Below are 12541 nucleotides of genomic sequence, written 5' to 3'. Positions count from 1 at the left end.
GTATGTATTTCCCATGGCTATTTTACACATTGACCTATAGGTGTGTTAGAGTGTAAAATGATATATGCAGTATGTCAGCATAGATTCGACCAATAAATCCAATCAGAAGTTATCAAGTGTCCACATCTTTGTTGTTGTTTAAACCAATGCATCGCTAGTGGAGTGAAAACTATTTATTGTGTTTTTAACTCTAAATAGTAGAGCACACTTTCATTCAGTCTCTCTTCGAATGTAGTCATGCATTCATGTTGAATATGTAAAACGTTACCGCTCACACCTCTAAACATCTGCTAATTCACTGTGTATGACGTCTATGGTTGTCGAATTTGCATCCTGAGGTCCAATTATGCAGGTGCTGATTTTCTTTCTTTTTTTCTCGCCTTTCTTTACGGACTTCCTGTAGTGTTTGTGTGCAATGTAATGTGTGTGGGTGATCAGAGCAAACCTTCCTGGCATGCTTTCAGAGAGAGTTGGCAGGTAGAAGCAGCAGCATCCTCTCTTCTTCCTCACTGTTTACCTTTGGGAGGTATTGAGTTCATTGTGTTACTGTTGATCTTAAATTGAGATGACGGGGTTGACTGGCAGCTTTAGTCACTGAGATTTATTTGTCCTTTTAAGTGTAAAAACTAAAATAGTAGTAGATCTTGGACTTAACCTGAGTGGGTGCTGTTTGAATATGAATGTTTGTATCATCTTTGGTTTTTTTTATCTTCAGTCTTGTGTGCCTGGTAACTGAGGTTTCAGCTGTGCATTTTTACTGTTGTTTTACTCACTGTGGACAGACCTGTGTTTGCATCTTTGGACCCATTTCATAATTAGCATCTCACAAGCTTTGGTTTGTAACAGCTATAAGCACTAACTGCTGCGGTTGTTGTATATTGCTCTTTGGACAAGATAAACAGATTAATGTTGATGCAGTTACAGTGACATTGCTACCATTACCAATGGACTGTACAGGGCTCGACAGTAAGGGGTGCCATGTTACCATTGGCAACCTTTTTTTTTATATTGGCAGCTAATTTTTGGCCTTAGTTAGCCATCAGCGGCAACCACTTTTTAACATATAAAAACTAAGGACAGCGAATTGGAACTCCAATTAAAATATTTTTTAAATATTTGCTGCATCAGTGATTTTTAAATACCGCTGTTACAGTCCGAACCACATTCAGACAGGGCTGCACATGCGTGTGGGCACAGGCATCACTTTAAGAGACAATGGTGAAGCAAAAAAATATAATTTTTTGGTGTGACTGAAAAGTTATAGGAAGGATCTGGCATTCTGGAGGTAAACGATGCTAGCTAGCTAGCTAGCCTGACTGTTTGAGGAGCTAGCTCAGTATATCAATTGTTTGTTGACATTTTGTTGGTTTTTGGGATGTTTTGAGTTCTTCAAATGTATATTATTGGGGCTTTGAGCACCACAAGCTGAATGCCATGCAGTCCCATTATATTGGAGAGAAAGCAGACATCTCTACAGCCGATATCTCCAAAACTAGGGCAAAACACACAGCAAAACTGTTAAGTTTGAGCAATAGCACTATAGGTAAGAGGACACATATGTATTTTGGAGTAAACTTTCCCTTTTTAAAGCTTAAAGTCCAACTGAAATCACATCCAGTCATCCCCTTTTGTAGTCAAAATGAATGTCAACATGCTTTTGAATGCAGTGTTGTTGTTTTTTTTGTAATTTAAAGGAATAAATAAGATATTTGGGTCAGACATTCTCTTATTAGGCTCAGCCAGATGGAGGGGCATGTCAGTATTGTGTGTGATGACAGCAGCTTGCAGGGCGAGCAGCTAATTGCAGTGTAGCCTGCAAACTGCACTTTTGCACAGGAGGTGTGTTCGTGTTTGTAAATTAGATAAGGAGGAGGACTTTATTAGCAGGACAGAGAATGTATCTCTTGTGTTATGTAGTACCTGGTTCTCAAATTTTTTGGGTCCAGGGAACCCTTACAGCGGAGAAGATTTACCAAAGACCGGCTCATAATCCTAACACCGATAAAGCCTATGCAATACTACCATTTATACTCTGATGCCAGGGAGTAATGGTCACAATTTGCTTTTAATACTGGGCGCAAATGGTCCCCATTTGTAGACATGCCCTTTTTTATGACACAGCACAATTTAAAAATGTATAGCAAATTATTTTGCAGACTCTGACTTTACTGATTTATTCAAATACGGTTTGAAACAAAAGCCCTTTATCATCTACGTAGGCGGTTACTTGAATACATTTCCATTTCTAAATTTTGGTTTCTTTTTCTTTTTTTTCAAAGGATAAGTGATCTACAAATGAGATATGTATGTTTTGGCAGACATAATGCAATTTAATTCCAGCTGGACTTAAGCATGCAAAATGCTTTCCCTTCCTCCATTAATACTTCAAAGCCTTTCTGTAATAGATGAAACGTGAATTGTGGGTCTGAAACTAATGATTATTTCATTATGAATTAATTTGCAGACTATTTTCTCAATTCTATATAACATAAGAAAACAGTTGAGAAATGGCCATCACATCATTTGAGGGCACATGGTGATGTCATCAGATGTCTTGTTTTGTCCAACTAACATACCCAAAACCCTACAATGTTCAATTAACTATAATTTATTGACAAGAACAATGGGACAATTTCACATCTAAAGATAATTCTTTCAATGACTGATCATTGCAGTTCTACCGCATAGATTACATTGGATTTCAGTCTTCCTCATTTTTCCTCTTAGTGAACATTACTGCCTCCATAAATATCCATTCCTGCCTCTGCATTCATAAAACGTGTGTATGGCTATGCTCTTGTGGTGCTGTGTTTTACGAGATACACACACATCTCTGTACAGCGCCAGTTGCAGTCAAAAACTCAAAAAGATACCATTTACATTGCATTTAGACTTTCTTCCTGTGGCTTTCCTTTTGGATACGTTTGCTATTTTGAGCAAATGTAAATGTGCTCGTCAGTGAAAACCTTTCAGCGACGTTAATCAAATGGATCAGATGTGTGTCTCTGGCAAAAATAATCAGAACATTTAGCTTAATTATTTGGTCAACTATCGGGTATGTCTTACTGTATGACGTGCTCACTGCCTTTTAGATTTTCTGCTGTATCTTTAAAGAATGTCGACATGATTATTTCTTATTATAAAACACGATTGTTGAATGAGTTCAAACAGAAGAAACATGGGTGAATGAGGTCCTCACCATTGTCGCTCAGTGGGCGTAAAGAACCCATAAAAGATAAATGCTCCACAGGAAGTGGTTGGAACTAAGTAGCCCCATGACATCTTACTATTTTCACACTCTCACACACAACACATAAACCAGGAAGCGATGAGGGCATGTGCTGTTTTTTTTTTTTAAAAACCATAATTGGTTATTAACACTTTTCCAGTATTAATGTGTTTTTATGGGGCTGCACAGGGGTGTGGTGGCTAGCACTACGTCTCAAGGCAAGAGGTGTGATCCCGTTCCCTGTGTGGAGTTAGCATGTTCTCCCCTGTGTCAGCGTGGCTCTCTCTGCATGATCCAGCTTCCTCCCACAGTCCAAAGACATGAGCGTGAATGGTTGTCGGTACACAAGTGTCAGCCGGGCTCTCCTGCCTGTGTATCCTCTGACATTCTGGATCGCCTGCCACATGTCTTTAGTGATGGTATAGTTGAGGTCTCTCTCCAGTCTCTTCTTACGCCTCCTTGATACAAGCTCTCAGTCTGCCCTCGCGCTGCCGTATGACTCCTTGTCACCTGACTTAAAGGCAACTTTTTTGGGGGGCTCTGGATCCATCACCTCTCCATTCATTCAAGTTTCTTATTGGGGAACGATTTTATTGTCTTTGTAATCTCCACATCATTATCTCATCTGCTGATGTCACTGTTGACGTATGTTCCTTCAGACGGATGTGGTTCTCCTGGGTGGCGGCATCCCTGATCATGTGCCATTCTCTACATTTGCAACAGTCCTGTAGAGCAGCTGTAGCTGCATCTGTCTACACTTAACCACAAGTCACATTTGATGGGATACATTTATGAAACCAGCCCTGAGTTCAAGATGAGTCATCGGAAAAATCTTTTTGCTGTTTTACAGGAAAAGAAAAGAGAGGCATTTTGATATAAAAAAGCAAGTTATTTTTGGACATATTAAGCATGTTAAAACAGATATATGATCAATTAACACAGGGCTTGGATTAGATTTCACTGTGTCTTTAATGCTGTGCGTTTGTTTCTTGTGTTTCAGATCTGGGATTTGGCCGATCCCGATGGCAAAGGCTATCTGGACAAACAGGTAGGGATCAGAACAGTGCTCTGTCTTTGATGATGTACTGAATGTACTCCACAGAGAGAAGTTAAAACAACAATGGATAAAATTATGCAAAGTGACCTATTGACCAAAAAAAAAGTGAGGGTCCATCTAATAAGATAAACCCAGTTGTAATAATGCCCCAAAATGAGCTAATGCTAACAGTTCAAATTCAAACAAGTGGAAACCAGCAAACATTGTCCTCTCCGGGCAAAGATAGATATTTATTTATGTAAACATTGTCCTAAATTTTCTTTTTATAGTTTCCCAGTAATAACGTATGTCTTTGGGGTGCTACATCAGTGTTGGTTATTGAGGGCTGATACTGTGCGTTTTCTCTCTCAGGGGTTTTACGTAGCTCTGCGGCTGGTGGCCTGTGCCCAGAGCGGTCAGGAAGTCAGTCTGTCCAGCCTCAACCTCACAGTCCCTCCCCCCAAGTTTGTGAGTATGACCTCATCATGAAAAGTCAAATCCACAAATTATTTTTATAAAATATTTTGTATTTCAGAATATATGGAATTAATATCAATCCTGCAGACATTTTTTTTTTTAATACTTTATATAATTATACTCATGTCATGTTACAATGTTATTAAACCTTGTATAAAAAGCTCATTATGAGAGAAGCTTTGGGTTTAGTCCAGCGAATGGATCATGTGACAGTTCTGTGGTTTGTCTGATTTCAGAAGGACACCAGCAGTCCGTCTCTAAGCAGCACAGCATCTGCCTCCGGCGAATCGCACTGGGCTGTCAGGGTGTGTTAACACACATAACACACACACACACACACACACACACACACACACACACACACACACACACACACACACACACACACACACACACACACAGTAGGCTTAAACAGTCATTATAGATGTTTCTTATGGACTCAGAAAGACAAAGGAGAAATAAATTCAGTTTCCCAAGCTCTGTTTAGTTTTGAGACTCCAAAACACCATTTTTACAATTACTGCACTGACTGGATATTTCCAGATGACATTGGCCATTGATATTTGTTATTTATTCAAATACAAATGTATGTACTCCCCCTTTTAATAGACATTGATGCAAACATATAAACAGAGACATTGCATAGAGCCTAAAAAACACATAATTATATTAGTACTATATTATTATATTAGTAAGTCCAAACAAAAGCACTGACAACTTAATTTTTTACACTGCAGAATGTCACACTCACTATATGAAATGTTTTTAGTAAACCATACCATTTGTGAATAAGCTTGAGCTCTTCCTTTAGGTTAAAAGACAGACAGTCAGGCTCAGACAGTCTAACATTTAGAAATCAGGCTTTTGACATTAATACTGTGTGTTTTCCTTGGTAGCACGAGGAGAAGAGTAAATTTGATGGGATTTTCGAGAGTTTGGCTCCAGTCAATGGCCTGCTGTCAGGAGACAAGGTCAAACCAGTCCTCATCAACTCCAAGCTACCTCTGGACGTCCTTGGGAAGGTATTGACTTGACTTTTGGTCGCTATTATTTGGTCTTCAATAAGGCTTGTTGGTTCCATGATTGAAGATGTAACTACTCAAGCCAGAAAGACGTGTTCTGTTTCACAAAAATGAAATGGTGGCATGTAAAACGTTATATTTAGCAATGGATGTGAGTGAACATGTTTTTTTCCAAAGTGGGTTTGTGGTAATGAAATAAAATCTGCAATAGTTCAGTCCCTCATTTAATTTCTATGACTGGCCTCATGTGTATTTCTGTCTGTTAGGTTTGGGACCTGAGTGACATAGATAAAGATGGCCATCTGGACAGAGATGAGTTTGCAGTGGTAAGTGTTATCTTTTTCCTTGTTACCATATGTCCTTTTAATCTCTAAAGCTGACATAACTGTGGATAAATGTACACTTTTATTAGGTACACCATCTTAACAATGGGTAGGACCCCTTCTTTGCCCTCAGAACATCCTGAATTGTTCTTGGCATGGATTCAATAATGTGCTGGAGACATTCCTTAGAGATTCTGCTCTATGTTTACATGATAGATTTTCTGAGGGAAGTGTTCGTCACACATGATGTGTTTAAGGACAGTCGGATAGATGAAAATCGTTTTTTACTGCTTCTGGCTGTGATAAACTGTGTAGTTTTGGCAATTGTTTTAAGAAAACATGCTTTTCCATCCCGTTGGTGGGTTTTAGGGTTCTGAGGGTTAACACAGAACAGCTCCTGTCCTTCCCCGCTTGTTCTTGTTCCTTCCCACCTTTCTTTGTCAACTCTCCAGAGAGATTGTGTGCGAAAATCCCAGGAGATCAGTAGTTCCTGAGATACTCAAACCATCCAGCGCTCTACAGTATATGCAGCCAGTGTGCATTAACAGCAGGATGTTCTCCCCTAGGCCATGCACCTGGTGTACCGGGCCCTGGAGAAGGAGCCTGTTCCCCCACTCCTCCCCTCTTCTCTCATCCCTCCGTCTAAGAGGAAGAAGAGTCTGGGCTCGGTGGCCGGCTCAATGCCCGGACTCCCCGCGAGCCCCCCACCGCCAAAAGACTCGCTACGCTCCACGCCCTCCCACGGCAGCATGAACTCCCTGAACAGCACCGGCAGCCTGTCGCCCAAACACACACTGAAGTCTGGACAGGTAATACACCGCATTGATATATACATATACTACAGTCTGTAGAACGCAGAATAATCCATAACTAGGAATCACACTGGAGCAAATACATTGTATAATGTTTTAAAGACTAGTTATCCATCAATATTGTTTTTTGTAAAACCTGATTTATGTTGCTAACTGTGTAAGGCTAAAAGTTTCCAGCCAGAGCTCGCCCTTATCCGGACATGTTTACCAGGTTATATACACCATAATAATTTGAATAATTATATTAATAATATACTTAAGTGTGGGCAGATAAGACACACTATACACATTATAGCTGGAAGGTGTGAGAACTCTTGTTAGAACTGTTATTTTACATTTTGGGTAAATAACAAATGGAGACCGTTTGATTTGATTGAGTGATTCACATATTAGAAAAAAATTGAACCCATAAAGACGGTGCCATCTACCTAGCAATGTGGCGGTACTCATTTTTATGAACTGAATTGCTTCATGTTACAAAAAGACACTGACCAATGTATTTTAAAGAAGCACGCCCAAGGCCTTTTTGACTTCCACAGTAAAAAAAAATGTCTGAAAATATCCAGAAAAAGGATTTCTTGAAGAAGTGGAGCTCTCAATTTTCAGTGAGGGGGATTTCTCTGAGGTGTGATCTTAACCTTGAAAAATGATCTCCTGAGAAGAACCACTTGACTAGTAACGGAATCGATCTCTGTAGAGAAACCTTTTGTAGAACACAAGCAACCAAAGGTTTTATCAAGAGAGAAACACATGATCTGCCTCTATCTCAGCACTCGCTGAACTGGGTGGTCCCAGTGTCAGACCGCGGTCGCTATGACGACATCTTCCTGAAGACCGACGCTGATCTGGACGGTTTTGTCAGCGGACATGAAGTGAAGGAGATCTTCATGCAGTCTGGACTCTCTCAGAACCTCCTGGCCCACATATGGTAGGCTCCTACTCATGTTTCACGCTAGACAGTTAATGCTATTTATTTCTCGACTAAATTCATTATTGGCTTGGTACCACTCTCTAATGAGTCTTCATTTAGGGCTCATGAGTTGTAACTAATGGCTTTATTAGTGGGTGATAAGACATCGATCAGTTATAAACCAATGATTTGTTCCAGATCCTCTGCAGCCCTTTTACTGCAGAAAGTAATTGGAAATTTGGTCCAGTCAGTTTAAGGGATTTTCACAACCTGGCAACCCAAAATTATTTCTAATTAATGGCTTAAAACATAGCGATAAAACTGAGCAAATTAGTTATTGATAAAGACGCTGGTTATAAAGCGGGCCTCTTAAGAAGGTGGTACCATTAGATCTACCAATGGCAGAAAAGTGCTTCAGATTTTTAACAGGTCAGAGGTCAAATTTAACACCCTGTCAGTTTACAACAGATGGCACTCATCCTGAGCACAACTCTCAGCCTGTCAAGTGCTTAATGGAAATGTGTCTGCTAACCAGTGGCCGTTCTTCAAACGAAAGAGGCCAGGTCATATTTCTTTAACCAAAATGGCTTTTCACATTGATACAGCCTGTCCGGATCGTTCATGTTGGCTTGTGGTTCTCCTCTGTAGCTCAGGAGAACTGTTTCTCTGGTCTGCCGTTCTGTTCATTCAGGAACAATCCATTTTTAGGGATGTTACTGGGAGCAAATCGGGGAAATGCAACTAGAAAATCAGACAAAAAAAAGTTCCCAAGGTGAATTTGAACAAGCAAGTTGGGTTTTGATTGCTTGCATACAGGATATTCTTTCAAATACAAGTAAGCAACAGTTGTGGTAAACTTTGGTGTGCAACATATTTCAGCCCAAAAATGTCTGCATGTTTTAATTGATTTCTTGCAAATGATTTCTTGAGGAGTAATTTCTTCTTCTTTTTTCTCTCTCTCGATCATCGTCCCGTGCTGCTCAGGGTATCCGCGTTTACTGAATGTGCGTCTGCTGAATGTCTGCTCCTCCCCACAGGGCTCTGGCAGACACCAGGCAGATAGGCAAGCTGACCAGGGAGCAGTTCGCCCTCGCCATGTATCTCATCCAGCAGAAAGTCAGCAAGGGCGTCGACCCCCCACAGGCCCTGACCGCCGACATGATCCCCCCCCTCAGAGAGAGGCACTCCTGTACCTGTAGGTGTCTCTTTTGACATGAATTGAAACTGGTTTTATCATCATCGTCATTGACTAAGTCATTTTTCTGTGGCTACAGAGTTTGTCAGGATACATGACCCCAGTGGGATCAGAGATGGCGGCTCTGTCCGAGATGAGACGGGTGAGTCAACACGCCTCCTCTCCTCCTCTCACATTTCTCCTGCTCTCGGCATATTTGCGCAAAAAGTTGTTCAGATTTGTCTGCAGGACGTCCTGATCCTTAAGTGTTACCAATTTCCCAAACTGCAAAAATCTGCTTATTTTGGCGAAGACACCTTGAAAGTGTGACCCACAAAGATATGTAAATGTGAAATTTGAGCTGAGGGGAATTTATTATACAGTGCTTTGCAAATGTATTCAACCCTCTTAGAGATTTTCATGTTTAGCTGCTTTACAAGCTGGAATTTATTTAATGGACCTACACAGAATATTCAAAAGTGGTGTGTGCATATGTATTGTATTTTTTATTTTTAAAGCTTTTATTTTTATTCACTTCACCAATTTCGACTATTTTGTGTAGGTCCATCGAATAAAATCCAAATATAAATCCATTTAAATTCCACATTGTAATGCAACAAATCAGGAAGAACACCAAAGGGGAGTAAAAACATTTGCAAGTCCCTGTATCAAAGATATTTACCGCCCACTCTTCTTCTTCTTCTCTCCAACTCTTTTACTGCTAATGTCTCTAACTCCCCCTCTTCCTCCTCCTCTCTTAGGCCATAATGTTGAAGTTGTGGGTAGGTAACATGGACCTACAGGGTATTAACTATTAAATGCTTTCAGTGGCTAACCCTGGTCCCTGGAAAGCATTTGACTTTTCTCTCCATTCCAGTGCAGTGACATTGTCTCACCCTGTCAACCGTCTGCTGATCAAGGGAAGATTCGAGATCGCTCACTTGTAGATTCTTTTCAAATCATAACAGTTTCTGTTTGATAAAGGAATAGCCTTTAAGTTTTTTTTGTTTTTTTTTAATCTCCATACACTTTGGATAGCTTCAACAACATGTGAGCATGAACAAAAAACTGGAACTTCGTTGAAAACCACCTTCATGAATTTATTTTTCTATGTTCTCAGACGGCTTAATTTTATACATAAAATAGCAAAATCCGGAATCTTTCCTCTACTCGGCAGTTCCTCCCCTCCCCACATGTTGATGACTGACCCTGCCCTCTCATCCAGCACTGGTTTCTCTCCTATCCTCTCTTTTCCTCCTTTTCCTCCTCCTTACCTTCAGCCTGGTTCTGCCGTGGCTCAGTTGGTACCATTTCATTATCCCACTTCACTTTTCCCACCAAATTAAGGTAACTTTGCCAACCTTAACCCTTTTTATTTTTTGTCTTCCCTCTCTCTGTCTCTCTCTCTACAGGACAGCTCCAGTTCAGTGGGTTCAGGGGAGTTCACTGGCATCAAGGAGCTGGATGACATCAGCCAGGAGATAGCACAGCTGCAGAGGTAACAATATGGCTGGCACCGCCTTGATAACAAACCCTGTTACTTAAATAGAAAATGGATGATAAACACGAAAACTGGTTTATTTTAAGCATCAGAGTAACGCTTTTCTTTAAGTAAAGCTTATATTTTGTAGAACACCTCATTAAGCGAATACTTAATGCAGTAACCATAGCAACAGTGTAGGCCTTTCCATGTTTTTTATCAAATAGTAATTGCCTCGACATTTACAAGATGCAGTTTCATTTTTGTTTCACTATGATGAATGCTTTTGGTCTGTGTCAAAGCTTTGAGTTTTGCCAAAACTGTCAACTCACATTCTCTGTTAACCTCTTAACATAAACTTTCTCTCTAATCCATTGTCTTCATCCACGTCCAGGCTTTTCTTATCACTTTCCACAGTAATATTAAGACACAGACCACATCATCTTAACTACTATGATCCTGGTTTATTGCACCCTGAATCTTCTTTGTTACATCACCATATCTTTACATATATATTATATATTAAAGCTCTTATATTATCTAGAGAATCATTAAATAAGGAAGATTAGTCAACCTTAAAAAGCATTTGAAAATCCAATAACCAAAACTACAGGGCAAACTTACTTTGCTATTCTGCCTCTGCGCTCTCTTTTAAAACAAACTACCACAGCACTTTTTTTTTTTACTTGGGCAGTACCGTACTCTTTCAATAGGGGCTTATCATGCCGAGATAAGAATCCTACTGAAGTCGTCCACTAAGGTGGGTAAACACAAAGTGCAACTATGGTCGAACTATGTGTCTATTTAGTCAGCTTTTTAAATTTACTATCGTTGTCCGTACGTTTTATAAAATGAGAGCTTCCCATGTTGCGTTACACCTCCAAGACTTGACATAGCCGTAAAAGGTGGATGTCATTGCCAGTCCTTAACTTCAGTGTAACAGAAAACTGTTACCCCTCAGCCTTTTTTTCATTATGAAGTTGTTTGTTTGTAAAACAGCTACATTTCAGTGTCTCAGAGTCTTTTAAAATGTGTTCATTTGAAATCTCATTAACTTCAACACCCAGTATACGTAAACCACACTTAATGCACATTTTTACCTAAATCCTGGTAAGTTTATCCCAAAATTCGTTACGCCCTAATGTGCCACACAAGTCCAGCTGTTGGCAGTACAGCACCTGTAACCTGGCTGTACCACTGACAAAAGAAGACACGAAGAAGAAATGTCAGCTTCAGTCTTTAACTGAACACAAGTATTGTTTTCAGCATTAGCTGCTTGAGATGCACCATCTCATTGTCATGTTAATATGTACAAACTCAATGCAATAAAGGCAAGAGATTTCAAATCTGTCCTTCTCAAAGAGACTGATAAAGACCATCAAAATCGACCACTCAAAAAATCGTGTCATGTCTCTTTTAAGCAGAGTAGCCCTGCCTGCTTTAGAAGACTTGATCTAATTGCCGTAATAATTGTATTTATGTAGCTCATAAATGGCTTTTGATTTTACTGTAATGCTGTATGGTTGATCCTACTTAGTTTTTTAAGTAGAAATCCAACGAACCAATTATCCGAGCTCCACTGAGCTGTGTATTAGCGCTAGCTGTGGGATAAGATAAGATAAGATAAGATAATCCTTTATTAGTCCCGCAGCGGGGAATTTGCAGGCTTACAGCAGCGTAGAGTAAAGTGCACACAAGAGACATAGTAGAAGAAAGACAAGATAAAAATAAAAAGTGAAAATAAAAAAAACAAGTATTATAAATAAGCAATAAAAAACAGTAGAAAATCAACAATAACTGAAATATTATATTTACAGACAGAAAAAAACTATTTGAACTATTATTGCACAGTGTAATGTATTGCACAGGTTTTTATTGTCAGGATGGCCTCATTAGCAAAGCACGTCCCAGTGTAACTTGAGTAGGAATCTCACTGTCTGTTACACTAAGTAGACTGATGGATTAGTGTTTGCATTTAAGTGGAATGTCCCTTTAAAAAAGGGTGTCAGCATGCAAAGATGGTGGACACAGCTGCAGAAGTTACTCTGTATGACCTATGGTCGAACCGTTTTACTGGG

General features: G+C 39.8%; 1 protein-coding gene across 1 annotated transcript in view; it reads left to right on the top strand.

Annotated features, from left to right (window-relative positions):
* LOC129088784 (epidermal growth factor receptor substrate 15-like 1) overlaps positions 1-12541 on the top strand; it is a 37047-nt gene that overhangs the window by 1050 nt on the left and 23456 nt on the right. The window contains 11 exon segments of the mRNA XM_054596016.1: positions 4230-4277; positions 4638-4733; positions 4979-5047; positions 5639-5764; positions 6031-6090; positions 6654-6896; positions 7670-7827; positions 8847-8973; positions 8975-9004; positions 9084-9146; positions 10396-10481. Coding sequence (XP_054451991.1) covers positions 4230-4277; positions 4638-4733; positions 4979-5047; positions 5639-5764; positions 6031-6090; positions 6654-6896; positions 7670-7827; positions 8847-8973; positions 8975-9004; positions 9084-9146; positions 10396-10481 — 1106 coding nt within the window.

This window comes from Anoplopoma fimbria, chromosome 3 (assembly GCF_027596085.1).
Source record: "Anoplopoma fimbria isolate UVic2021 breed Golden Eagle Sablefish chromosome 3, Afim_UVic_2022, whole genome shotgun sequence".
NCBI classification, from domain to species: domain Eukaryota; kingdom Metazoa; phylum Chordata; class Actinopteri; order Perciformes; family Anoplopomatidae; genus Anoplopoma; species Anoplopoma fimbria.
The sequence above is the reverse complement of the archived record's forward strand: the minus strand, read 5'-3'. Positions and strand labels throughout refer to the sequence as shown.